The sequence below is a fragment of the Tetranychus urticae genome, chromosome 2 (assembly GCF_039701765.1).
Source record: "Tetranychus urticae isolate SD_2017Ah chromosome 2, NJAU_TeUrti_SD_1.0, whole genome shotgun sequence".
NCBI classification, from domain to species: domain Eukaryota; kingdom Metazoa; phylum Arthropoda; class Arachnida; order Trombidiformes; family Tetranychidae; genus Tetranychus; species Tetranychus urticae.
Genome location: NC_142959.1, coordinates 6548820 through 6573355, shown reverse-complemented (window position 1 = coordinate 6573355; position 24536 = coordinate 6548820). Strand labels below are relative to the sequence as shown.

The window sequence follows — 24536 nt, the reverse complement described above, 5'->3', positions numbered from 1 at the left end:
GCTCTGAGAAGTCGATTCTTGTTTTCAATGAAGGCTAAGGTGATGGAAAGAGTTCAATGTAAAGGGGGAAGAGCTTTCACTATCTCTTTCTAGTGTTTAGAATTTAAAGAAAGTAAAATAGACAGTGAGGTCAGATGAATGAAAAGATGAGGAAGATGTGAGGGAAAAGAGAAAAGAAAAAGAAAGTAGAGTAAGATTTTGGATGAGGTCGATCGATGCTGTCTAGAGTCTTAGAGATGCTCGTAAAAAAAAGGTTGATGATCTAGAGCTGAAGATTGAAAGGATTTATGCAAGATATAGTTTTTTTAGGTCATTCTCATCCTGATCATCATCCTCATCTTCATAGTCATGATCAATGCTAGTTCAACATTCATTTATTATTGATTATATTCACAGATTGGTCGGTTTCAATCATCCCTTTCAACCAAACCCATTAAAGCAAAAGAGTTGCACATCTGTTTCAACATTTCAATGTTTCAACTTTAATCACTGTCAAAGTCTGGTCAGTTGTTACGAGACTGTTGATTAGATCAACGGCAATGTATTAATTAGAGATGAAGCAATTAAAAAGTCGATATGCTCTTCTAGCCTTTCATCTACCCAAATATCAAACATTTACAACCAAAGAAATTAAAACTATGCAATTTCAAGCCTTTACAATGATGATCTTTTGTTTCAAACAATAATGTTTCTTGAGTAAATATTGAATTATTAAAGTGAATTATCAGTAAAGTATTAAATTTGAAATAAATAGGTCAACATTCTTGACTACTGAAAGAGTTCTGTGTTTGATTGTTTAGAGAAACGAAAATATATATTCTTGGATAAAAATGAAAATTGCTTATCAAATGGCTTGCACTTATTAGACTTAATTTTGTAAAATATTAAGCTTACTTTAGTGAAAAAATGAACCAATAGTTTTGATGTGACCAAATCATCAAATGGTTGAACCAACTTTTCATTTCAGTTTCTGGTTAACTCTGTTTTCCATATGATTCTGGTTCGCATGAGCATTATGATTGTTGATTGTACACGCATGGCATCGAACCAAAACTGATTATTGACATTGAACTGAATCAAAATACAATTTGAAACGCAAACACAACAATAATAAAACAAATTGTTTCTGAAAATCAAACTCTGACAAAATTTCATTTTGAAATAAACCTGAATAGTCGCGCCATCTATAAGGTAATAAATAAACAATAATAAAACAAATTTCTGTTGAAAGTAAACAAATGTTTAGATTTTAATGTTGATCTATTTATAAGTTTTGATTATTGTGTCTTTTATTATCATTTGATTTTTGCTTTGACAATTAAATTTAAATTTTCTAATTTTAACGACATCATTCTATTTCTTTTTTGACTTTAAGTTCCAAGACTTCTAATGTCTAGCAAGGATAGAGATCATTCGCTTACATGTTTTACTCGCATGAAACTGAGTGTATAAGCGTAATTGAACATTTGGATTTTTCGCAATTTGCAAAGATACACCGAAACAATGAAAATACTATGATGAACATTCTAGATGAAAATTTTCTTGAAATATTTCTTCAACTCTTTCTATTGATGATCTGCTTCATGCAAATACTTGGACATATCCCAAAGTAGGCTTTGTTATTTTTAATGGCATTGACAACATTGAATTGTAAAAATTATATGGACACCTGTTACACCTATTCAGACATCTATACCAATCTAGACTGGCCGTTTCATGAAATACCTTTGCTCGCATGAAACAGTATCATCTCTGCACTTCTTCTGATTGAAGGGAAACCAAATAAACCAAATATTAGGTAATAATAAAAGGTAAGTCGTTATTTTTTCTTGTTAACTGAAAGGTAATCAATTTTACTTGTACTTAAGGTTGAGAGTACTCTTTGAGAAACGTGCTCTTTTTTTCATCAATATTATTATTTATCCAATTAGAATCGGATTCATCTTTTTTTATTCACTAATTTAATTCATTTCACTTTTTACCTTTAGGTTTTCCCTTCCCTTTAAGTGAAGGATTGATGAAGGTAAATGCAAAAAACAAGAGAAAGTGAATGGTCTAAAAAATTGGTTGAATATGCTAGGTTGATCAACTGGAGTTCATTGGTTAAGTGATATAAAACGTTTAAAAAGATCACTTTATTGGAATAACGATTTACATTTATTTGAAGATACACTTACATTTCCGTGTACCCAGATGTTGATTAACGATGGTTAAGGCTTGGCAAAGTACAAAAGAGTTAACTTTTGATCAGGAAGCTAATGTAATGGATTCAGTGGTTCCTTGATATGTTGATCAGGAGGACAAGGACGAAAAAGAGAGCAATTAATTGCCTGTTGATACAATCAATTTTATCAAAACTCAAATCAGCCTAATTATACTAGGCTTGAGATTCGTTGCAGTTAGTATTTTTATATTGTTACCGGAACACTTGAACTAATCAAAGTTACAATTGAAGAGGTACAAAAAGATGATTTATTAATGTAATAAATGGTCAAGCCTTGGACAAAAATCACTTTAAACCAAGGAAGAAGAGTTACCAACAAGATATTTATCTGGATGATCTGTAAATACTGAAGTATTACCAATTTCTGGCAATTGAACATCTATTAAAAGACAAACTGTAACAGTTAAATCAAGTCTGGTTTTAATGGTTTAGGTTGAAACCCAAATCATATGGTTTGTCATTTTACTGATGCAACTTTAGATCTTCAACCAGAAAATGGACTCATTTTGAGAAATAAAATTTCTGTTTCTGTTCAACAGATCAGTTCGATTCTCAGTTCAACCTTTTGCTTCAAGTGACCGTAAGATTTAGAGATCGGAAACTTATTATTTATCGATAAAAATTGTTGGAACACATCAACGATCGAATACTTTTTCAGTCCGAACCCAACTCTTAAATCAAAAGTCACATTTTCTGCAGATATTCCTTCACGGTAAACCTTGGTTAAAATTGAAAGTTGAAAGCAACAAAAATGAGTCTAATTTATGATCTTTTCTGTTGACCAGGTCACTATAAACTTAATTAACTGGATAACTAACTCTCAAGCTATTAAATTTTGGCATAATTGAAGTGACCAGCTACCGTCTCAAATCAACTATTATTATTATATTGGCCAAAAATATTGTCTTGATAAAGTCTTGAAGGTTGACCTTAACAACCTTTACAGCCTTTACAAACCAGGGTAACCCAAAGTAATCAAAAAGGTGAAAGTGACGACGGAAAAGCCTGGATTAAGGCCAAATTGAATGTCAATTGAGATTACATTATCCATTATTTTCGGGTTTCAATTCAATGGGAAACTTGGCCTTTCATTTGATCATTAATAATGCGAAAATACATTTCGTACTTTTCTGGTTGATCAATTGTTCAATTGAACAATAATAATATTTTAAAAATCATTTCTCATTATTAGCAAACTGGTAATCATTGCTATTGTAATAAGTTATTACTAATAACAAATTGATAATGGGCAGCAACAATATCAACATTATAAATAGTTAATCACAAATGAAAATAATGAAATCATAATTAATCTATTCACAGGAGTGTCTAAGGCCATTTTGATTAGTAATATTTTAATTACAACCAGAAATTACTGCAGACTGTTAATTCTTGACTGATAAATTAGCTTTCAATTGATAGTCTCAATATAGCATATAAATTAACCTTGTTTACCGATTTTACTATTTACATCTTGCGATCATTTACGCTTTTGAATTAAATTACTAACAATCCAATCAAGGATTTTCCAACAATTATGCTCTTTTTCTTGATCATCCTGACAATCATAGTCAATCCGTGTAATTATCAGTTGAATCGATGTAATTTTACTCTGATATCATTGCTTTAAACTCAATGTCGACCCATTGGATTTAAGAGCAACATTTCATTATTTTTTTCAGGTTGAACATTATCCTGATCTTTAAAAATCTGGTTCCAATCCAAGGAGGTGATTCAAGTGAAAGTGATGACTCTGTTTTTTGTACTTCAATTACAACTGAAGGATAGTTTTTGAAAGGATGGTTTTCACCTGATGTAATTTGGTAATCAATTGGTTAATGTTAACTGGTGAAGAGTGTCAAAAAAGAGCGGAAAAGTAGCGCAAAATTGGTATTTTCCTCACCAATTCGTGGAAACCAAATTGGCATCGCTTCCTTTTAAAACACAGTTGGAGATGAATTGGAATGAAAGCAAGAAACTGTAATCACTGTTCAATCACAATTAACATTTTAACCCACAAACAATTGTTGAAATATCATCATTAACCATTTCTCATCATTTTTATTTTAACCTTGCTCATAGTTTTCATCAATAAATACCAGTTGATATTTAACCGGTAAAACCATTGATTTCAATCAATTTATTTAATTTGCTGGACCATCAAATGAAAAATTATAATCAGATGTTTAAACAGCTGAATTTGAATCATTTTTACTTTCCATTGTTCAGGCAAATTGCAAAGTATATATTTTTTCCTGGTTTAATTGTGAAAATGGTGTCTACAGGCATTGGTCATACATGTTAAATTTCATTTTGGTAATCAAGCTGACAATTTAAAAATTAAATTAATATTGTGTTATGAATACAATTTTTCCACCCAATAATTCATCATCCATTCCATCATGTTCACTACAATTCACTTGATTCTTGGTGTTATTCAAAATTTAAACAAGTGTCAAAGTTAAAGCAAATTAACGTTTGCAAGACTTTATTACAATATGTAGGCTTATTGTGACAATTAGCTCTGTCATCAGTTGAAAAGCATGTAAATGTGAGCCTTAAAGACTCTTAAATTGTATTTCATTTCCGAGTTGATATAATAATCAAAAAAGTATATGAGTTAATCATTGAGCCCAAGACAAGCTTAAAAGATATCAATCAATACAAATGAAGATTTCAATAAAATCTTTCCTTTTCTGGTCATATTTATCGTATTGCTTAATTTCAAGATTAACTGGATTTGTTTTTTGCTTGATTAGACATTCAACTATGAATCATGTTTAAATAAATACAATTTGACGCTCACAATAGTCTTAATAGCTAATGGCGTTTATCTAGGCTTATTTATTCACGAATCAATAATATATTCCTAATCCAGGTCACAATTTAGATGTGGTAATTGCTTGTTTGGCCTACAATCAATCCACCTTGAATTAACATTTCATCGTCAAATTGTGAATCCCGATGAGTAATTTCTTTGTCCATTCATGACATCAACAGATTAAAATGTCCAAGACTTGTTATTGTCTCCAAATTGCTTCGGTTATCTTAATTACTTGTTGCTTTCATTGCCTAAATATCAACGGAAGAAAATTATTAATATCTCGCAATTTCATCAAGTTGCTGGGCTTACCTTAAAAATCTTGAACACATTTACGGACAAGAGTGATAATCATGGATAAATAGCGTTGACATAATGTTAATCTTAATGGTCAATTTTTCGCACCTTTTGATCATCTAACCAACCAATTGAATAGATATTTTAAAAAGTAAACATTTAAGACTAAACCGTCAAGTTTAGTTATTTTTGTTTCTGTTTGCATAACCATATTGAAGGAGAACAGGTAGAATGATTAATTATCTTATAATCTGAATTAATAACTGAATCAATGAAGGTAAATCATCCCCATTTGATTGTGTCTGAAATACGGGAAAGAAGCTGGATAATCCAAATACAAGTGAAAACCCTGAAAATAAAAAAATAATAATGAAAAATTAAAGCTCAACTAATCCAATATACATATTAATGATAAGCAAAGCTAATCACTATTGAGGTTGAAGGTAAAAATTGAAATGAAGCAAAATCAATGTTGATATGATGATTAGACCATCAGTAAGGCCTGATGATAATGATGATTAAGGTAGAGACAAATTGGCTTAGGCCACCATGAAGGTTATGATGAATAAAAAGGTATCTTTTGTTGGACGTTTGAAAGCAAAAAATGATAATCATCTGTTAACAGGGAAAAGTCTCATTTCTCTTGTTTACTTCTAAGGTTACTTGGGTAAAGTATATTCATCAATATATCATTAATAGTAATCAATAGATTTTAGTTGAAAATGAAAAATGATATTATACTATTAAGAGGATGGATGACGATGATGATCAAGGAGGGATAACATGATGCTGATGAAAGGGCGTGAGTCAGTCTATTGAAGAGAGAGAGAAGAAATATTGACCAAGGTTGAGGTCAAATTTGGCGTTGTTTTACTGTATTACAGGTAAATAATTTGATAAGCTAGTGAAAATGATTAAAATTGGGATAACCTTGACTAAGCACAGGAATGAATCTACTGTTTTGGTCAATTGGCATTTGTAAAGGTAACAATTTACCTTTCAAACGCAATTTCAATCTAAATATTTCAAGCAAGATGAAGATGAAAGTGCATGTATTACAGGTAAACTTGTCTTCATCCAATTTCATCCTCAAGCTCAAAATGAAAAAGAAACAAAATTATAACATTTTCAAGGTTATTTCCTCTCATTTTTGTAAGTCAATCTGTTGATCAACAAGATGATAATGATGATGATGATGAATGGACTGAGAAATGACCAGATCAAGAGAGTAAAGAAGAAAGGTAAATAAAAATTCAGGCCAATTTGTAGCGACTTTCAAAGAGAATGTAAAGAGAAGCAAGAAAAAAAAGGAAAATTGAAAGAAGTAACAAAATCTTTCTTTTCTTTCTCGCTTTTCACAACATTTTTTTGCTACCTTCTTCTTCATCTTCATCTTCATCGTCGTCATCATCATCATTATCATTATCTTAAAAAATTTGTTTCCATTCTTTGTTTATTTATCTGTAACAAGTTGGATGCGAGCAAAATCCCACCCAATCTTGAATCCTCCCTTGCGACAAAAGCAAAACCAAGTAACCCAACCTTAACTGATCTCACCCACCAGCACCAGCATCAGCATTAAGAGTACCAAACATTAAGAGAGAGAGATCGAGAGAGCAACAGATCGTCATCATCTTGGACAGACAGACACACACATCATGAGTGGCACCTTTCGCTAGAAAAAGTAAGAGAAAAGAGAGAAAAGAAAGAGAAGATAAGAAAAAGTGAGTTAGACGATTGTAAACATTGAAAATGTTATTAGTTTTAATCAATTGAAAATTCCGTTCGTTCAAAGAAGGAAGAAAGATATTTGGTTCAATTTTTATCGTTTCTGTATTATAACCCAACTTATCATCATTACCACCACTATCACCATTATTATTATTATCATCATTATTATTATTATTGCTATCATCATTATCATCATCAATAACAACAGCAACATTTGTTTCTCCCTCACAATTTCATTTTGTTAGCATAAGTCTGAACATCTTAAAAACGTTTTACCCTTTAAGATGCTTTAATATTGTGATTTATTAATTGTTTTTTACGAATGTTGACGGACAGTCTTTCAATTGTTTGATTAGAGACTTACATTCATTGACAGTTAGCTGCAGTTATGAACAGTTGAAAGACCCCATCGAAATCAGCTGTCATCTGGATTATCAATTTGTATTAACTTTTGCCCTTTTTATCAGCCGATCGCCATATTCCAATGGTTGGTGTTTTTCATCTGGTTGGATTGGGTTCATATTAATTTGTTGTGTCCTTCAGGACTAAATTGTGCCTTCAAATTATTTTCCTTTATGAGTGATTAATTAATTTATACAAAGTGGTTTGTCTCAACGGAATTAATAATACGGCCTTTACTGGTCTATTTGAGTTGATACTCAAATGCTTTTCAGTTGATACAACCAAAGTAGCCTCATCATCAACTCCATCGGAACCAGCTTGTGCATCATCGTCTTCACCGTCTTTCATTGAAACTCCATCGGCATCATCATTGACTTCATCTTTTCAACCAACATCGCTTTACTCTATACCATACAGCCTTAATCAATCATACCAAGGATCAATCATGAAAAATAAGACACTTGATTGTTGTCGTGCTCATGGTCAAGTTGCTCCTTCTTCAGGTCCAAGTGCTTTACGTGGGGTTACAATGAATCCTGAGGGTAAACCAAAAGCCCATATTCAACATAATAATCATCGGTCGCAAGCAAAATTTGATAAAACCATTGGATCTGGATTAATTAGAAACGAAATCAAATCAAAGGAAATTGTTAAATTGGAAAGGTCAGTTTTCATTCTACCATTTAATCATTAAGCTTGATAATGATAGTATAAATCATTAATAATAGACTTGGCGAATCAGATTACCAACAATTAGATCAATCTTTCATATCAAAGGAATTTTCTCTTAATTGTATTCTACCGTTAATTTGAGGTGAAAAATTGAGGTTACAAAAAATTCAATTTCATTCTCATTTTCATTTGGTAAATTTACAATTTAACCTGTCTATTATTAAATTGATATTGATCGTCTAAAATAGTTGAACACTTTTTAGATTCATTTTAACCAGAGAAATGGTTAGATTAAAATACTAATTGCAGTAATGGTTAAGGTAAAGAAATTAAATAATCATCGTTTTGATTGCAATTGAATTGCAAATCAAAAGACAGTTTTATCAACAAAATCATCTTTGATGCTAATTCATAAGATATTTTGTTCGTCCAGTTTGAAGAACACTAATTAATATGAATTTTTGACTGTTTAGCAATACTAATGAAAAATACACAAATTAACTGGTGATTTAGCAATGAATAATGACCATTTAAAAGGCTTCAACCATCAACTCTTCACGGAAGTTTATTGATAATTCAAGTCACGATGATTAAAATCAGTAAATCACTTTGTCCTTAACCATAACAGAAACCTCGCAATCCATAATCCTGATAATCAAGTCGACCAAATTTAATCAAATATCCTGAAAAGATGAGAAATAATATTAATAAAAAAAGATGACAAGTTTAAAGGTTAAAAAAATGAAGATAATTCGGTTAATTCATGTGTTAATTGTTGCTCTTGATTGGACCATTTCTTGTGTGAACCAAACATTGAAACAGTTTCCTTGTTAAATTGTTACAATTCATATCATTGTGCATGAGGATAATTGTGCAAATAATTTACTTGATAACAATTATGAAGGAATCATCGATACTTAAAATTGTCGTTATTCAGATTCAGAAGCTAAAGGATGATTACGGTGATTAGGATTAAACATGTTAGTGGGTTCCTTTTTCAATGATAGTACAAGATTGGGTCAACTCACAGTTGATTTTTTTCATTGCTTTTCACCTAACTATTGGAGTCTCTTTTCAATTGAAACAGTTGCAGTGATTAACCAATTGTGAATTAAATTGTTACAACTTGAAAACAAATATTCAGTTAAACTGTTAAAATTGACAATCAATTAACTTTGATTGAAGACTCTTCCTATCTTGCTATCTTTTTCATCCATTCAAACTAAACTCTAAAATTGATCATCGAGCAAACAATAAATCAATATTAATGAAATTATGATTTAAATGAGCCCAATTAAGTGATTAATTAGCAACTAAGCTTTGGACTCTTAATGGTTAATTCAGTTATCCTTTAGGCCAATTGATTCTTGATCAATTGGCCTGAAATTTGCTTAATTTTAACCTAAAAAGGCAAATCTATCTTGAAATGTGTTAACCAAATTTTGTGTTGATTAGACATTAACAGTAATTTGTTAGTTTATTTTTTAGTTTAACTATCACTTACTAATTGTGCTGATTTTAGTAAAGTTGAATGGGTTAAAGGTTACGAGTTTGAATATTTTCTCACTTTTCATATTTTTGATTAAATCAAAGTGACATTTGATATTAAGGTTAATCTGATTGAGTTTCAATTGTCAATATCAATTTCAAAAAGGTGCAAATGAAGCTTACCAATTAAGATTGAGACTTTGCCAATTATTAAATGATGATGATGATGATGATGATAATCTCCCTTTTAAAGGCGTTAAATAATCCTTGAAATTAAATTGATTTTCAATTGAATTGTGGATTGAAATTGATTTAAACAACTATTCAATGTTGACTGTTGAACCAACCAATCCAACTGAACTGCCAAACCTTTATAATAATCAGTTATTTGTTTCAATCTTCAATCAATTTGACTTTTCAATTGTCAAATAATCTTATCATTTTCAAATAATTGGCATAATAATCTATCTGGATTTAGAGTACTTAAACTATAATTTAACTGCTTTTCTCTTTTTTGGTTTATTTTAACAGCCCGCAACCTGAGATGATTAGTCGGCGAGATATTTTATTACGTGCTAAACAAGCTGAATCAAAAGGCCACAGAAAGACTCCAGATTGTGATTTAGATGATGAAGATGTTTGGCATGATAAAGATAAACTTTGTCAGGTAAGTGCAATCCAATATAAACAACAGTTATGGAATACCAAATTAACAATTAGCAACCAGCAAACAAAACCAATTCCAATTGACTCAAGTTGGCTCCGTCTTTTATCCAATTGATCCTGTTCATTCCTTGATACTGTCGAGTACCCGGTTAAAGCAATCTTTTTTTCTCAGTCTCCATCTAGTGATAATGCCTTGCAGAAAGTGGCAACGCTTAAGATTTAGGTAATGAAAGGATTCTATAAATTAAAAAAACAATGTAAATTTTCAAAAAATCATAGATGGCGACTGTGAAAATTGCTTTAAATGGGGCTCAAAAAAATTGCTTTAACCGGGTACTCGACAGTATTTGTTTTGTCCGATTTCCAACTGTTAACCTAACCAAAAGAAAAAATGAATAATTAGTATTCTAGTTTAAATATGATTGTTGCAGACAATTAAAAGCAGTTTAGTTTTCATTCTTAATCAATTAGCAAGTGTTAGTAAACTCAATTCAACACTTTGTTCACACTGTAAAAAAGGTAACTTTTTACATTTTAATCACCTTTAATAACGGGTAAAAGTGTTAGATAGTTGGATAGTTTATGTTTTGAAAATTTTAATATCTCCTAATTGGCAAATTAATAAGGCAATTTAAGCTTAAATCAGGGCATTAATTCAAATTTATAAGGCAACAAGAAGCTTTAAAAATTTTAATCGATTGATACTAAATTTGATTATTGGCACAATAACGTCTTTTCAAAGCAAATTGTGTATCAATACTTGATGAAAAGAAGCAATTTATTGCTTTATAATACAACTTTTCATGATAATTTTAACACTAATATAATGAATTTGACCTTAAAAAGCTGACGATGATATTGAATGCACCTAAAGAATTGAAGATTTATAAGAAAAATGGTTTAAAATGAAATTTATATTAAAAGTCATCTAACCAAATGCAGATTGAATGATTATCACTTTAACTAGCAGAAAAATTTTAACACTAATTTGCTAAAAGAAATGAAAAAAAAGAAGATTACACTTTTATTTCAATACCTTTAAACCTTACCTTTTGCATCTCCATTTGCCGATCTTCATCTTTGATCTTAAGAAAGGATTAAAGTGTTTTTAATCTGGCAATAACTTTCTCTCCTTTCAACTTGTACTCCAAGGTTAAACCGTGATTTTTTAACATGAAACAATCCATCATTCACCATGATAGGTTTCAGCCCAATCGTATTAATGATATGTAGACTTAAGACCAAGGTATTGAAAAGAAACCTTCTGAAATTAATAACTGCTTTGTTGAGTATGGATTACCTCTTTTATCACTTTCTTTACTTGCTTTCCATTTTATCAATCGACGAAGGTCACTTTAAAATTATCACTTTCCTTGATTGAATATCGAACAATTATTCTTTCCTTTCAATTACATTCCATTGGTGGGCGGCAAAATTTGATCCTGTTGTAACGGAATACCTTTTTGAAACATTATTACATTGTATCACTTTTTCTTGTCTTTCAATTTTCATTTTTTAATCTTCAGGATTAAAGCTAATTTCACACAGATCAGGATAATGATGTTGGTATTAATTTTAAAAAAGCTTGTTAATAGCATTACTTAAAGCTTAAACTGTTCAAGTAAACATTTTGAACGAAACCATTGTTTAATAGAAACCTCTTTGAATCCAATGACAACCAGATGATGAACCAATAGTTATTGAAGCGGCATTATTGATTCGTTTGCTATTCAATTTAAAAATTGGTTAATTGATCAGTTGTAATCTGTCAAACACGAACTAAATAATTTTAATTTGTTTATCCAATTTTAAAAAGGTTAAAATTATTGATCTTTCAGCATTAATTAATTGTCTAGTTAAAAAATTCATCACAAGTAACAATCGATTTTTCGATCTATCGAAATATGAGAAGTCAATCACATGGGTAACACTCAAGTTTCTAACTGTTAAAGTTACAATTTTTATGTTAATCTTCAAGTTAACTTTAATTGCTGATGCTTATAAACAATGATTTAATTTTTTCAATTTTAAAACTGTTTTGTTTCAAATTAGGTTGTATCAATACCTACAATTTAATCGACAATTAAGTGTTAAACTTTCTTTTGTTTTAACTTGTGTTCGCTATGAGTAAACGTTTTTGTCAACAACTACAATTGGATATTGTTGGTATCAATAAAAAAATAATCAACCAGAATTGTGATGCTACTTAAAGTGATCATTTAGAGTGTTTCTTCATAAATTAATTGTCAATCGGTGGCTTCCCTAATTGCTTTATTGTGTTTTACTTGTCTACCTATTTTTTGTGTTTGTTTCTCATGTTAAATTGTCTATTACTTTTGATACTAAAGTTGTAATTATATATAAATATATATTTATTCATTGCTATTGTTACGATTTGTAACTCACAAATTAGTGTTGATGCAGTTGAAAAGTGAAGTTAAATTTAAAAAATTATAATAATTGTGTTAATTTCACTCGAAAGAATTACTGTTTACCTTTGCTACTCTTATACACACACACTCACATTAATATTAACTTTGAATTTTCTAATTTTCATTTTATTTGTTAACATTAATGATTATCCCATTTGAGTGTTCATTAGCATAAAATACTCACTAATTATATTAAATTGAGTGAGATAAATTGCGGAAGACGATTTGCTTAATGAACCGAAACAATCAACCAAACATACAATTCATTTCAGTTAGTATTGACCTCTTGTTAAAAGCTTTTGGTTAAACTGTCAACCAAATCGTTCATGGATGGTTCCATTTAATATACACAATATTTGAGTAGATTAAAAATTCAACTAAAGGTAAGGACAATCATTAATCTATTAGTCGAGTTGATATAATAATTGAATTACGACCATCATTTAAATTTGACTGAAAAGTAAACCAATATGACTAATTGATGTTTCTTAATTTCTTTCCCTCTACAAATGTGACATTTATTAGATTCAATTAGCAGAAGCTTTTGTTCATAATCAAGTTAACTGTTCACTTAAATGAATTGGGTCTTGGTGATGATTTGATTACAATCTGATTATACTTCAACTGTGTTCGGAATACAAGAGCAGCCAAGAAGGATTCTTGATTTATCAATTAGAATGAAAACAAAAAAGCTTTAATGATTGAGTCCCGTTGAACCAATGAAGCAGATAAATTGTCCATTTTTTGTACCAACCTCTATTGTTTTAAACGTGAATGGACCTGAAAAAAGTGAAATCAGTTAATTTGCTAATTGTTTATCGCTCCGATGATGAGAAATTTGCTTTACAAATTAATAGAAAGTAAAATTTTGATGACAGCTGATGAATTGGCAATAACAATAAGATTTCCAATCGAGGGTTAACCAGAAGAAGGTTAATAATCAAATTGAAAAAAGGGATGAATCGACAATCAGTTTTGAATAGCTGAACGTTGAAAGATCAAATGATAAAAGGAATGGAAACAAATTCAGTAATCATAATAGGAAATCAACATTTCCAAAGGAATGCAAGTTGAAAGATGTATTTTGTTTGGGAAACGAGCAATTGTCAATGTTGATGGAAACAATGTTATCGTTAAAGATTTGGTTAGGGTAAAAATTTGATTTAGTAAATTAACCAACTAATGATTACCTTGGTTAATGATGAGAAATGCTGTTCGATTAAAATCAATAATATATTGGTTGTAAAAGAAACAATTGTTTGTATTTGTATATCAAAGTATTGAACTACTTTAGTGTTTAAAGCGATCAATCAAATACGAAATGCAGTTAAATCAATAATTTTAATAGATCAAGCTTCCGTTGATTGACTATGGGTCAAGATTTGTAGGCTTTATCTATTCTTTTATTGTGATCTTATTATTGTTGAATCTTTGATTAAAAATTTTTGATTGTCACTCAAACCTGAATCAGTCTTAACCAGAAACTGGTTTTTCAAGTTTAAGTCCAATGTTTGCGTTTGTTGATCAATTTTTGTAGATCAATTGAATAATGAGAAATAACAATTTCTTTATTATCATTATTATTATTACAATTAACGTTTTATGGCATGTTAAATATCAATCAAAGGTAAAAAGGTTGATTTGTGAAGTGAAAGGACAATTTTATTGTGAAAACTCAATGAAAGGTTATTTAAATGAGAAGATGGTGAAAGTGAAAGGTTGATCCAGAAAGGTTGGTTCTGGTAGCCATCGATAAGGGCCAATTGATTGCCAATTTTTCAAACTGTATTAACCAAATAGAGGTCAAAGATTGAATTATATATATTTGCTCATTTAACTTTCCAATGATTAACTGGGAGAGAAAAGATCAGTTAAATAATTACATAAATAATGATAATGTTGGAAGTGGAAAGTGAAAGTCACTTTTACTCGGTTTTCATTTCTTCTCATTCAATCTTGCTTCTGTTTGAAACTTTCACTGATTAATGTACAATAGTTGATATAAATTACTATTTCATACTTTAAGTCCAACATTAAAGTCAATTGAAGGTTTAGTTAATGCTTGTTGGTCAGTTGTTGCCGTTGTTGAGTTATTAATGGGAAATTGGTGAATAAGTTAACCACACCTTTGGTCAACATTTTGGGTTACCAGTTAATTCAATTGCACTTGTTTTGCCATTCATTTAACAACGGGAAAAGGTTTCGTATTTAACAGGATTAAAGTTTTAAATTGGATTCCTTTCTTGTTATTGATTATCGAGTGTATTTTCAATCTTGACCAATCTATTATATTATCTGGATCTATTGAAAAATGTGAACAAAAAAATGAGATTATTACTATTATATTGGTAATCAAAATTTTCAGTTTCAAGGTTGATGGTTAATTAAAGTACAATTTGTTTCGGTCAACATCTAATTCTTGATTTCACCCAAAATTATCTCATCAGCAAAGTTAATTTAGTGTGTATTTAATTCAATTTGCTGGACTAATTACTCGAGTTGAAACCTTTTCTATTTACTTTCAATTGAAAATGATTTGCGTTAAGGACCAATTTTATGATTGTAATGCAACAAATTGAAGAGTTGTCATTAAATTTATCTAATTGCCTATTAAAAGTCTGTCAAGTCTGACAAGGTTTCCACATTTTTGTCAATCAACATTACGTGTAAAGGTATTACATTACATTAATGTGATTAATAATCTTATAGCTTAATCGTGAATTTAAAGTCAATGTTTTCCTTTCTTTAAACTTCTATTATCGTCATCAATTGTCAGCACCATCTTATAAAAATTAATCAATTCAAATAAATTCAAACTGATGTCAGTCTAATATTCATTGAGTATCCTTGATTAGCTTTACTTGATTAATGAACGGGAAAATTGTGATGGTCTGTTGCTCTTGGTCAATTTGAACGCAAATCATTTCGATACAAGGTAATGGTCAGGGTTGAACTTGTCATTTAGTGTTGAAATAAGATGATCATTTCCTTCCAAATTGAATAATTGATTCATTAATAGTTAATAGTTCCTGTCCGACATTATTGAGTCTTTCCATGAGATATTGGTTTTCACTTTCAGCCAAGTTTCTTCATTGCTTGGTAATTCACTGTAAAAATACAATTAAAAAGAATCATTAGTTATTACAATTAATGTGGATAATAAAGTCATTTTTGAAGATATCGTACTCCTAATATTTGAAGTTACAATTGAATATTGTTCAAGTCTTTGTACGCCTTTTCATGAAGATATTTTCTCCACCTTTTAGTTATAAAATTTTCCTTTCATCCAGAGTTACCGCTCTTTATTTTTCTCTCCCATAAACAATTAACTATGAATTGGCTTAATTTGAATTCTGTTGGTTGATTACCAGGTTGATTATTCAATGCTCTTTAAAAAAGTCAAATCTTGTAAAACACGGAAGTGTAAGTGTCGATTTTAGGCCAAAAAGAAAGTTTTTTGGTCACAATTAAAGTAAATTTTCAAAGTAAATTGTATTATTTTGTCAACTCTTCCTGTTCATTTTTTATATCTTGTTAAATCTTGTTTGACTTTGTTCTTTACTCTTTTGTCATGTAAAGGGTTGAGAAGTGACATTTTTTTCAAAACCAAACTGACATCAAAAGTATTTCAAAAAGCAGGGTTAAAATGTATCATCTTAACTAAACACTTTTTGTTGCAATTCAATTCAACCTGATCGGTACATGTACTTGACTGAAGCGTTTCAAATTAGCCACCAATGTAAAAGTTTCAATTCTATTTTTCGTTGAAGTTCGGCGTAAATGGCAATAAGACTGGTCCTGCGAAGTGACATTATGAGCATAACGACTGTAGTTTGCATGAAATCCAACTGTCCAGCTTAGCTTTGAATTTACGAAATCAGGACTAGCCCAATGACATGATTTACCTCACCCAGTTTTGGCGGAATTTTGTATTACCAATCAAGTTGAAAGATAATCTAATAAGCTAGTTCATTAGCAGCTTTGAAAGTGATTTACCTGACTGAATGCTTGCAAATATTTTTAGGTAATAATCTCGACTGTTCCTATCGGTTCTCTTTAATCCCAACCTTTCTTTCTCCTTAAATCGATTTGCGACAAAAAACTTATCCCATTTCAGAAATGTTTATAAACAATAAAGGGTTCCAATTAAGTATCGATATTGAATAATTCCATTGTTATTGCTTTAAGTCTTCAATCGAGTTGATTGTTTCGATTTTACTCTCACACTTATTGAGTTTGGTTTGTACCACCAACAATTTCCAGACATGTTTTGAACTTGAGTTTTCTTGTTCTTGATGCTCCAAACCAGGATTATAATCTGCGTCGAGAAGCAAAAAAAGATCAAATGGATTGATTATGTCCTTATTTTTGAAGCAAAATACACGAAAAAAGGTGCATAAAAAGAAAGTATAAGACGTCAATAATGTACACCTTTCACGAATTTTCGTATTAGTAAAATCAACTGATCAAGGCAAATCAGATCATGAGTGGAGATAATGAACTACTAACCTTTCATTAGGTGACAATGAGAGTACAATTGAAACAATAACATATGCTTGGGTGAATTTGAATCAATGATAAACACAAACAACGAAGGTATAATGCAAAAAAAGTGATGACTCGATGAACCCAAATCTTAATTGATTTTTACATATCAGCTTACAAATTCACAATTAAGAAAAGTTTGTTTAAAAACTAATTAGAATCCAAAGGTATATTAATAATAATAACAATAGATATCAAAACAATAGCCAAATATTACTCGCGCTCATTTTAACCGCAGCTTTTTATTTTGATACTTTAGAGTCGCCATCTATTATTATCTATTAATTTTGCATTTACATTTCTTTCAAAAACAAATATCAAATGTTAATTCAATTTATTTCATCAATTTAGTAATTTTTCAACTGTTCTTGACCACGTTGTCAATTAAGATGTTACAGTAATTTAACCGTGCGTTTCAAATGGAATGAAATTTGTTTCGCCATTTTAATAATTCAACTTGCTTATAACCTGACCATTTTGCCTGACTTCTGAAGCTTCATCCAACAGTTTAGATGATTATTAATTTGCCGTTAATTTTTAATACAGTAACCCAGACTTTCCAATCAACAACTAAAATGTGATTCAGTGTAAACAAACAAAAAAAGGTAAAAGAAAGGTGAGTGAAGAGGTAAAAAGATGAAAGGTTTATACCGGCGCAATATTGTCGGGTTCAATAATTTTTCAAGAGAAAGTAAACCTTTGTTTAATAAATTTGAATCTGATTTGCTTGATTGGTTGCATTTTCAAAAATCAACAGGAGGTTGATACAGGAATGATTTACTTTTACTCATTTGAGGTCAAAGTCGTGAGCTATCAGCTTCCCACAATCGGCGTCCAGTCAAAATATTTCACTTTGGTCACTCAACAGCCACATAGGAAGCTTTTTCATCATTTGTTTTTGATGATGAAGCCAACAATTATTACGATAAAATGAATTGACAATAACATTATACATATATGTAATGATATCGACCACTCCTGAGCTCACAATCAAGATATCGTTACAAGATTGAAGCAATCAAGACTCGGTTGGTTTTACTGATCTGAATGTTAACCATTATTTGTTTTCCTTCTCATTTTGGTCATTATTCAAATCAGATTGGTCCAAACACCTTGATAATTCAAATAGTACTGTAAACATGTATTAGGTTATACTAATCATCTATCATTTTCTTTGCTAATTGTTAAATTGTTGTATCCCATAACAAGAATGCTTGACTTTGCTGAAACTGTAAAAAATCCAACTGAATTTATTGGCTATTTACCAAATCAATTAGAATTTACTAAATTATGAATAATTTTACTATGATAAGCAGAAGTAATACGATTTAGATTAATTATCAACTCTTTTTGTGATTCTTGAGGTGATTTTGCAAGCTGCTGTACAATTAGCCATACAAATGTAATCCAATATAGAAACATTGCTACGTTTCGATTGTTTTAAAATATAATTGCTGTCTCTTTGTTGAATCAATTAGCATCTGATTAGCATAGTAATATAATGTTTACAATATTCAAAATATACAATAAAATTAAAATGATAAGAGTTAATTTCAATAATTTGAACACGAGCTTGATGTAAACTTAGAATAGTCGTTCACTACTTATTCAATGGTAATAACAAGCAGAATGACTTGAAACCTTATAATTATCCAGTAATTAGCTTGCTCAATTAGTAATAATGGAACAATTAAGGTATTACTACATTATAAGCGCCTTTAAAGGAACAGTTATGATTTGGTAAAATCAGTTTTCAGTGGGTTAAACAGTTTTGGTTAGCACTTTGGTTTTTGGTATTTGTATTATTTTTGGACATCGATTGATTATTTCCTGATTTTTTCCTTTTAACTTGACACACAATTCAGGATCATATTCAAGAAGTATTCAACAAATGGGAACAGATTGACGATGAGATATGGGCAAAAGTAATCTGTATGGAAAAGAATCGTCGTGTTGCCAAAGCTTATGCTCGATTACCGTTTCTCATTGTTGATGGATCAGACATTGGTTTTGATGGAATCCGAGTTGGCCTTAAAGGTTTTGAGAATATTGATCGTCCTGAGAAAACAAAAGAGATTCTTGAAACTTTTGGTGAAGTAAGTAATCATAATGAATCAAAATTTTTCAAATAACTTACCACCATCAAGGCGATCACTATATGGGAATATTACTTTCCAGTTAGTAAATCATAAGCTTCCATCCATTCTTTACCTGTATGAAGCAGACAAAAATTGAAAATATTTAGTCCATTTTTTGAAGTCAGGTATGAGAATAGGCTCAGAAATACTCTGAGTAATTTTCCCATCACACACATTTGATTACAATGTCAATTAATGATGGAATAAGCTTAGTAAATATGCATCATTGGTGATTGATTAAGATCAGGCCATAGAATAGGGTCAGCTGGTTGGTAGCACAAACAATGAACTTATAACATGTTAGAGTTAGTAAAACACATAAATAAACATATTTAACGAACTTAAACTCATAATCTTTGGTACAATCAGTCGCCATATACTAACAACAAATTATTGTATTTTAATGTAAATTTTTTTAACTCTTCTCAGGGTGTTAAAATTAAAATGGATGGAAAGGGTAACATATTAATTAAAAGAGTAGGCAAAGCTGCAGTCTATGTAAAGAGTTTTGTTGGATCATCAGATGGACTAGGATCTTGTATTGGTAAAGATATTATTGAATCAAAGGGCAAATTGGAATATAAAAAAGTGTCAACATTATTCGATATCCGGTCATTCCAGGCCGGTATCTCAGCCGAGCTTAAAGCCACTTATCCACAAACCCAAAAATTGGAGTCACAGTGTATAACAGCAATAGCTTTTGGTAAAGAATCTGGTACTCTGGATCTACTTGAAACACCATCTTGGATTATGATAATTAATATAGTAGCCCTTGAATTATTACGTAATGAAATTCCTTCGGTCAGCCTAGTTAATTCAACCAATCAGTCATTGGTTTCTGTGGTTAACAAGACTTGTCGATCTCATATTCAACAACAATCAGGTAACAATAATAAACCAAAGTCTCGTGAAGCTGTTGAACGTAAAGGTATCAATGTTAATAACAATACCAATACCAATAACAAGCTTAATAGCAAGGATGGTTCAATTATTGAGGGTAATACGGTTTACCAATTGATTTCCTATGATACTGGGTTAATAGGAGACAATAAAAGCCCGTTAACTAAACAATTATCAAACAAATCGGATCTAAAAAGACTAGAGCCATCAACTAAATCAGTGAAAGGAGATAAATTCAATCGTAATCCATCCAATCGAAGTCAACTGAAATCGCTTGGTGGTAAAATTAGGCTTCCAGATCCTGATTATGATTTTGAATTACCACCAATTCGTGAGAAAACATTCCTAAGAAAAGGTAGGTTTGAACAAAAACGATCAAGAAACAACCTAAATTATGTAAATATTGATGATGATACTAAATCAGCTGCAAGATAATGCGATGCATTCATCAAAAATTGATTAACCTTGCCAATTGATTGAATTAAGTCATTTTTAATGACGACTGTCGGTCTATCCTTCGGACCTTAAGCTTTATTTTGACACACTGATTCGAGAGTTTCATCCAATCATTATTAGTTACACTCACAAGATTTTATAATACAATAAAATGTACCTTTATAGCTAGGTAAACCCTGAAGGAATAATGTTAAAGGTTGAGATTGAATGCGAAAATGTGACTTTTAAATTAAAGACAGTTTGAGGTCTTACAATTAAGATTAAGCTGTTCAGTAATGGGAACAACGCCTCTTAAGGTTTGCTGACTCTCTGATCAAATCTATCATCCAGTTCATCATTAATTTTTAGCGATCATTTTGATTACCATTCTTACTTTCAGGTTGCCAAGCCTTGATTATTTGTTGAGATTGTTTCTTGATGACTAAACTTTCATTGATTCGTCTTTAACAATTGTATTTCATATAAAATATTAGTTTGAGAGAGATAAGCTTAATTGGTATTACCTGAAGAATGAATATTCAATAAACATTTGTTGGAAACAACATTTATATTTTGAAATCAATTGACCAATTCAATGGATTAAGAAGGTTTTCAATAGACTTATATTTATTATCACAATATTTATCATGTGAAAGATGGAGATTTGAATAAATTTATTTATTTTTGGTTATTTGAATTCACAGAGGATCCATATTATTGTGGTTTAAGCGCTAAGGTTTCTCATGGATTACGGGAAAAACGAGAAAATGGCCAAACTAATGGACTGAATAGAATTTACAAACCTGCTAATGGCCACAAGAATCAAAATAAATATCCTCTTATTAACCGATTCTATTCATATTCATCTTCTGATTCTTCACCAAGCAGTAAGAAATTGAAATTAATTTATAAATTAAATTGTATTTTTAATTCTTGTTGTTCGCTATTTTAAATTTTGAAACAGGTTGTGAAACATCTTACTCAACAATTTACAACAGCATTAGTGACGGATCAACCAGACTTGAGATGAAAACTGGACGCTACTGATGAATTTACTCAAATAGGACGATTCTGCGATTACAATGATGTTCGTGAAAATGGAAGAAGAAGCCCATTATTAACTTGAAGAATGTCTGGAAAATTTGGACCCTGGAAATTGATTACTACTGACGATATGCACCGTCAACGCGCCAGATGATTCTTGAATCATCTGCAAACAAAGGATGTTGTTTGTAAACAATGAAGAAAAAAACACTAGATTTGATCTTTTTAGAATCAAACTAGCAAATGTTAAAATTAACTAGAAATAAATCTGTTCATGAAAGTTAAATCACAGATATCTTTTTTCAGCACATATCTGAGTGTTTGATTGCCTAAATTTAAGACACTATTCCGAGATTGTTAGGTTCAATCGAATGATGAACTAGAATCGTGGTCTCGACAAAATATTTATTTTTGAAACAGATGAAACTTTGGTTCATGTAAAAAAGAGTGAGGCGGATGGGGTTGGTACATTATTTACCAATACTTTCAACGGTTCCAGACAATCGGAGTCCATTGAAAAGGAAAAAGTTTCTAATAGGTGCATCTTGATGAGTAATAGATCGAATCATATCCTGACCAAGGGCTCCACCAATGATTGCAGAAACAGGACTTAATTCACCATAAACATGGTGATGAAATTTATCATCCTCTAGTATTTTCAAACTAGATTTAGAGTAGGCTAAATCGTCTGCAACTTCTTCTTTCAAGCGATTTAATAATTCAATGTCTTCGTCTCCATATTGGCTGTCAGGATAACGATCTTTCAATTGGTGAAATTTGAAAAGAATGTGCACTAATATTAAAACAGGGCTGGTTCGCTTTGTAATTCCAATACCTGCTTTTCCTGATTTAACAGCTAAGGCTTGTCTTAATGGAACAAAATCAAGATATTTTTCAACATATGTTTTTTCAGGTTGTTCATTTTTGAGTTTATTCTCAGAGGGTCCTTCAGCATATATTTCTTTTTGAGTAACTTCTCTGTAATTGAATATAAAAAGAAAATGTTGTTTAGAAAAAAATATCATTAGAGATTTTGTCAATAGACTTACTCAGAAATATATTTGTATTTACGACCCAAGTCAGTAAACGAAAAACCATAGTAGCCCCAGTCACAAGCGGCAAAAAAATTAATGTTAACACCTTCAATGGAATGGCATAAGTCATTGAGTTTTATCATAGTCTCAGGATCATAGTTTGATATGAAAACAGCTGTGCTGTTTTTCAGAAGATTTAAAAAGTCTTCTTCTGGTGTCTCTATTTTCTTTTTAATATTCCAATCCAATGCTCTAACCATAACCATTGGATTCAATGTTCGTATATTTTCAGCAGCAACTTCAGCTCTATTCAAGCCAATTTTATTCCGTGTGAAAATATTACTAAAAGAATCTTTTTCACTGATCTTGGCGTCATCAATAACTGTCAGTGAGTTGATGCCGGCCAGCACTAAAGAAAACACAAAAAAGAGAAATAATTAGATTATTTCAAATTACAGTACAAATCATGGGATAGAAAACATGACACCGGGTTTAAAAGAAGAAACACTAATAAAATATTAAAAATATTCAATAACTTACCAATATTTTTCACCACTTCAGAAGCAAGTCCAGACAACCCAATGCAAAGGACATTGGCCTTCCGAAGCATTTTTTGAGAGTTGACACCCCAAAGACGAATCTGTCTATCATAAAGCTTAGCTTCATCTTCAGTAATTTCTCTATCAGAATTCGGGTTTATAAGTTCAATAGACATTTTAAGAATTTAAAACACAATTAATAAGAAACAAAATATGACAGGAATAAGTCATAAAAGCGGGATTCAATGTTGAGCAAAAATGAACACATGCAATTTTAGGGGGCCGTTTATGAATTGCAACACGAATTTATCATAAACATTTAAAATAAAATAGATTTGAACAAAAATCGTATTTAAAAACAATAATACATCTGATTTCTCAATTTTAGTCGCTTTTGGCATCTCAACAGTTGTTATGTTAATTTTGAAAGATCAACATGCTATCGATTAAACAAATTAATATGGAACCAAATTTAGGACAAGGACTGGACGTTGGATTGTTAACTGGTTGTAGGTGGAGGTGGATCGAATTTATTAGATTATTAATAGAATAGGAAGACTGAACTTCTGTTGCTTCACCTTTTCTAAAGGTAAGAGATGCGTTCATGAGAAACTTCAATGTCACCTAAGCCATCATGATGTTCTTTTGATATTCCATCGACATGTGGCTTATCTTGCTCGGGTCCTATTGTATCAGCATTTGCATGACTCTGATCTTTGCAAGAAGCTGGTTTTTCATTATTATCACAGATAAAATCCGTTTGAATACTATTTTCTTTCATCATTACAGTTAATATACAGTATTTATTGCATTGCCTATGAAAATGGGTTATCCTTGATTGTTCAGAGTCATTTTGAATTGATTTTTCCACCATAATAGCCAAATGAGATTGATCCGGCTTATGGCCATTCTTGAGGTTTTTATCAGTAGGTTTACTCTTAATTTCAAAACGTCCAATACCTTCTATGGAAATATTAATAATAGATCCTTAGATACCATGTTGTGTGCAGAGACAATTGAATAGATTAGATAGAGTGGAATAAAGATCACTATTGTTTGTCCCATCAGTTTGCTCGGATTGATTTCTTTTATCATTTATCATGGGTTTAGTTTGAGGTCCAAGAGCTTCTTTATTGCCATTTGGTTTGCCGGACAAGTCACTTTGTTT

General features: G+C 30.6%; 2 protein-coding genes and 4 long non-coding RNA genes across 6 annotated transcripts; 2 read left to right on the top strand and 4 right to left on the bottom strand.

The window, feature by feature from the left end:
* Window positions 1–5571: 5571 nt before the first annotated feature.
* On the bottom strand, window positions 5572–10168 carry LOC107366176 (uncharacterized). Its single transcript, XR_003082954.2, has 5 exons — window positions 9819–10168; window positions 8675–8830; window positions 7438–8086; window positions 6885–7017; window positions 5572–5691 (listed from the first exon to the last, which is right to left on the bottom strand). It is a non-coding gene; the product is annotated as an uncharacterized LOC107366176 (long non-coding RNA).
* On the top strand, window positions 7130–22081 carry LOC107366174 (uncharacterized). The gene is made up of 6 exons (XM_015933756.3): window positions 7130–8138; window positions 10167–10302; window positions 19144–19374; window positions 19846–20671; window positions 21456–21638; window positions 21716–22081. Exons 1-6 carry the CDS (start codon window positions 7921–7923, stop codon window positions 21796–21798), a joined length of 1677 nt encoding a protein of 558 aa, XP_015789242.2. The 5' UTR covers window positions 7130–7920; the 3' UTR covers window positions 21799–22081.
* On the top strand, window positions 12228–13615 carry LOC149093764 (uncharacterized). The gene is made up of 2 exons (XR_016198656.1): window positions 12228–13116; window positions 13259–13615. It is a non-coding gene; the product is annotated as an uncharacterized LOC149093764 (long non-coding RNA).
* On the bottom strand, window positions 14281–17465 carry LOC107366177 (uncharacterized). Its single transcript, XR_016198654.1, has 4 exons — window positions 17243–17465; window positions 16730–17051; window positions 15595–15840; window positions 14281–15034 (listed from the first exon to the last, which is right to left on the bottom strand). It is a non-coding gene; the product is annotated as an uncharacterized LOC107366177 (long non-coding RNA).
* On the bottom strand, window positions 18708–19852 carry LOC149093763 (uncharacterized). Its single transcript, XR_016198653.1, has 3 exons — window positions 19591–19852; window positions 19416–19489; window positions 18708–19336 (listed from the first exon to the last, which is right to left on the bottom strand). It is a non-coding gene; the product is annotated as an uncharacterized LOC149093763 (long non-coding RNA).
* Window positions 22082–22186: 105 nt separating the features above from the next.
* Window positions 22187–23627, bottom strand: Aos1 (SUMO1 activating enzyme subunit 1). Its single transcript, XM_015933759.3, has 3 exons — window positions 23370–23627; window positions 22845–23238; window positions 22187–22773 (listed from the first exon to the last, which is right to left on the bottom strand). Exons 1-3 carry the CDS (start codon window positions 23542–23544, stop codon window positions 22266–22268), a joined length of 1077 nt encoding a protein of 358 aa, XP_015789245.2. The 5' UTR covers window positions 23545–23627; the 3' UTR covers window positions 22187–22265.
* Between the last annotated feature and the right edge of the window lie 909 nt (window positions 23628–24536).

What these genes read in the sequence shown, in the direction of transcription:
- LOC107366174 (XM_015933756.3), top strand. Translation starts at nt 7,921, where the DNA reads ATGAAAAATAAGACACTTGATTGTTGTCGTGCTCATGGTCAAGTTGCT. An exon ending in GAAATTGTTAAATTGGAAAG is followed by an intron (nt 8,139 to 10,166) that starts GTCAGTTTTCAT and finishes TTATTTTAACAG; the next exon opens with CCCGCAACCTGAGATGATTA. An exon ending in GAAAACATTCCTAAGAAAAG is followed by an intron (nt 20,672 to 21,455) that starts GTAGGTTTGAAC and finishes TTGAATTCACAG; the next exon opens with AGGATCCATATTATTGTGGT.
- Aos1 (XM_015933759.3), bottom strand. Translation starts at nt 23,544, where the DNA reads ATGTCTATTGAACTTATAAACCCGAATTCTGATAGAGAAATTACTGAA. An exon ending in TGAAGTGGTGAAAAATATTG is followed by an intron (nt 23,239 to 23,369) that starts GTAAGTTATTGA and finishes TGTTTTCTTTAG; the next exon opens with TGCTGGCCGGCATCAACTCA. An exon ending in AAATACAAATATATTTCTGA is followed by an intron (nt 22,774 to 22,844) that starts GTAAGTCTATTG and finishes ATTCAATTACAG; the next exon opens with AGAAGTTACTCAAAAAGAAA.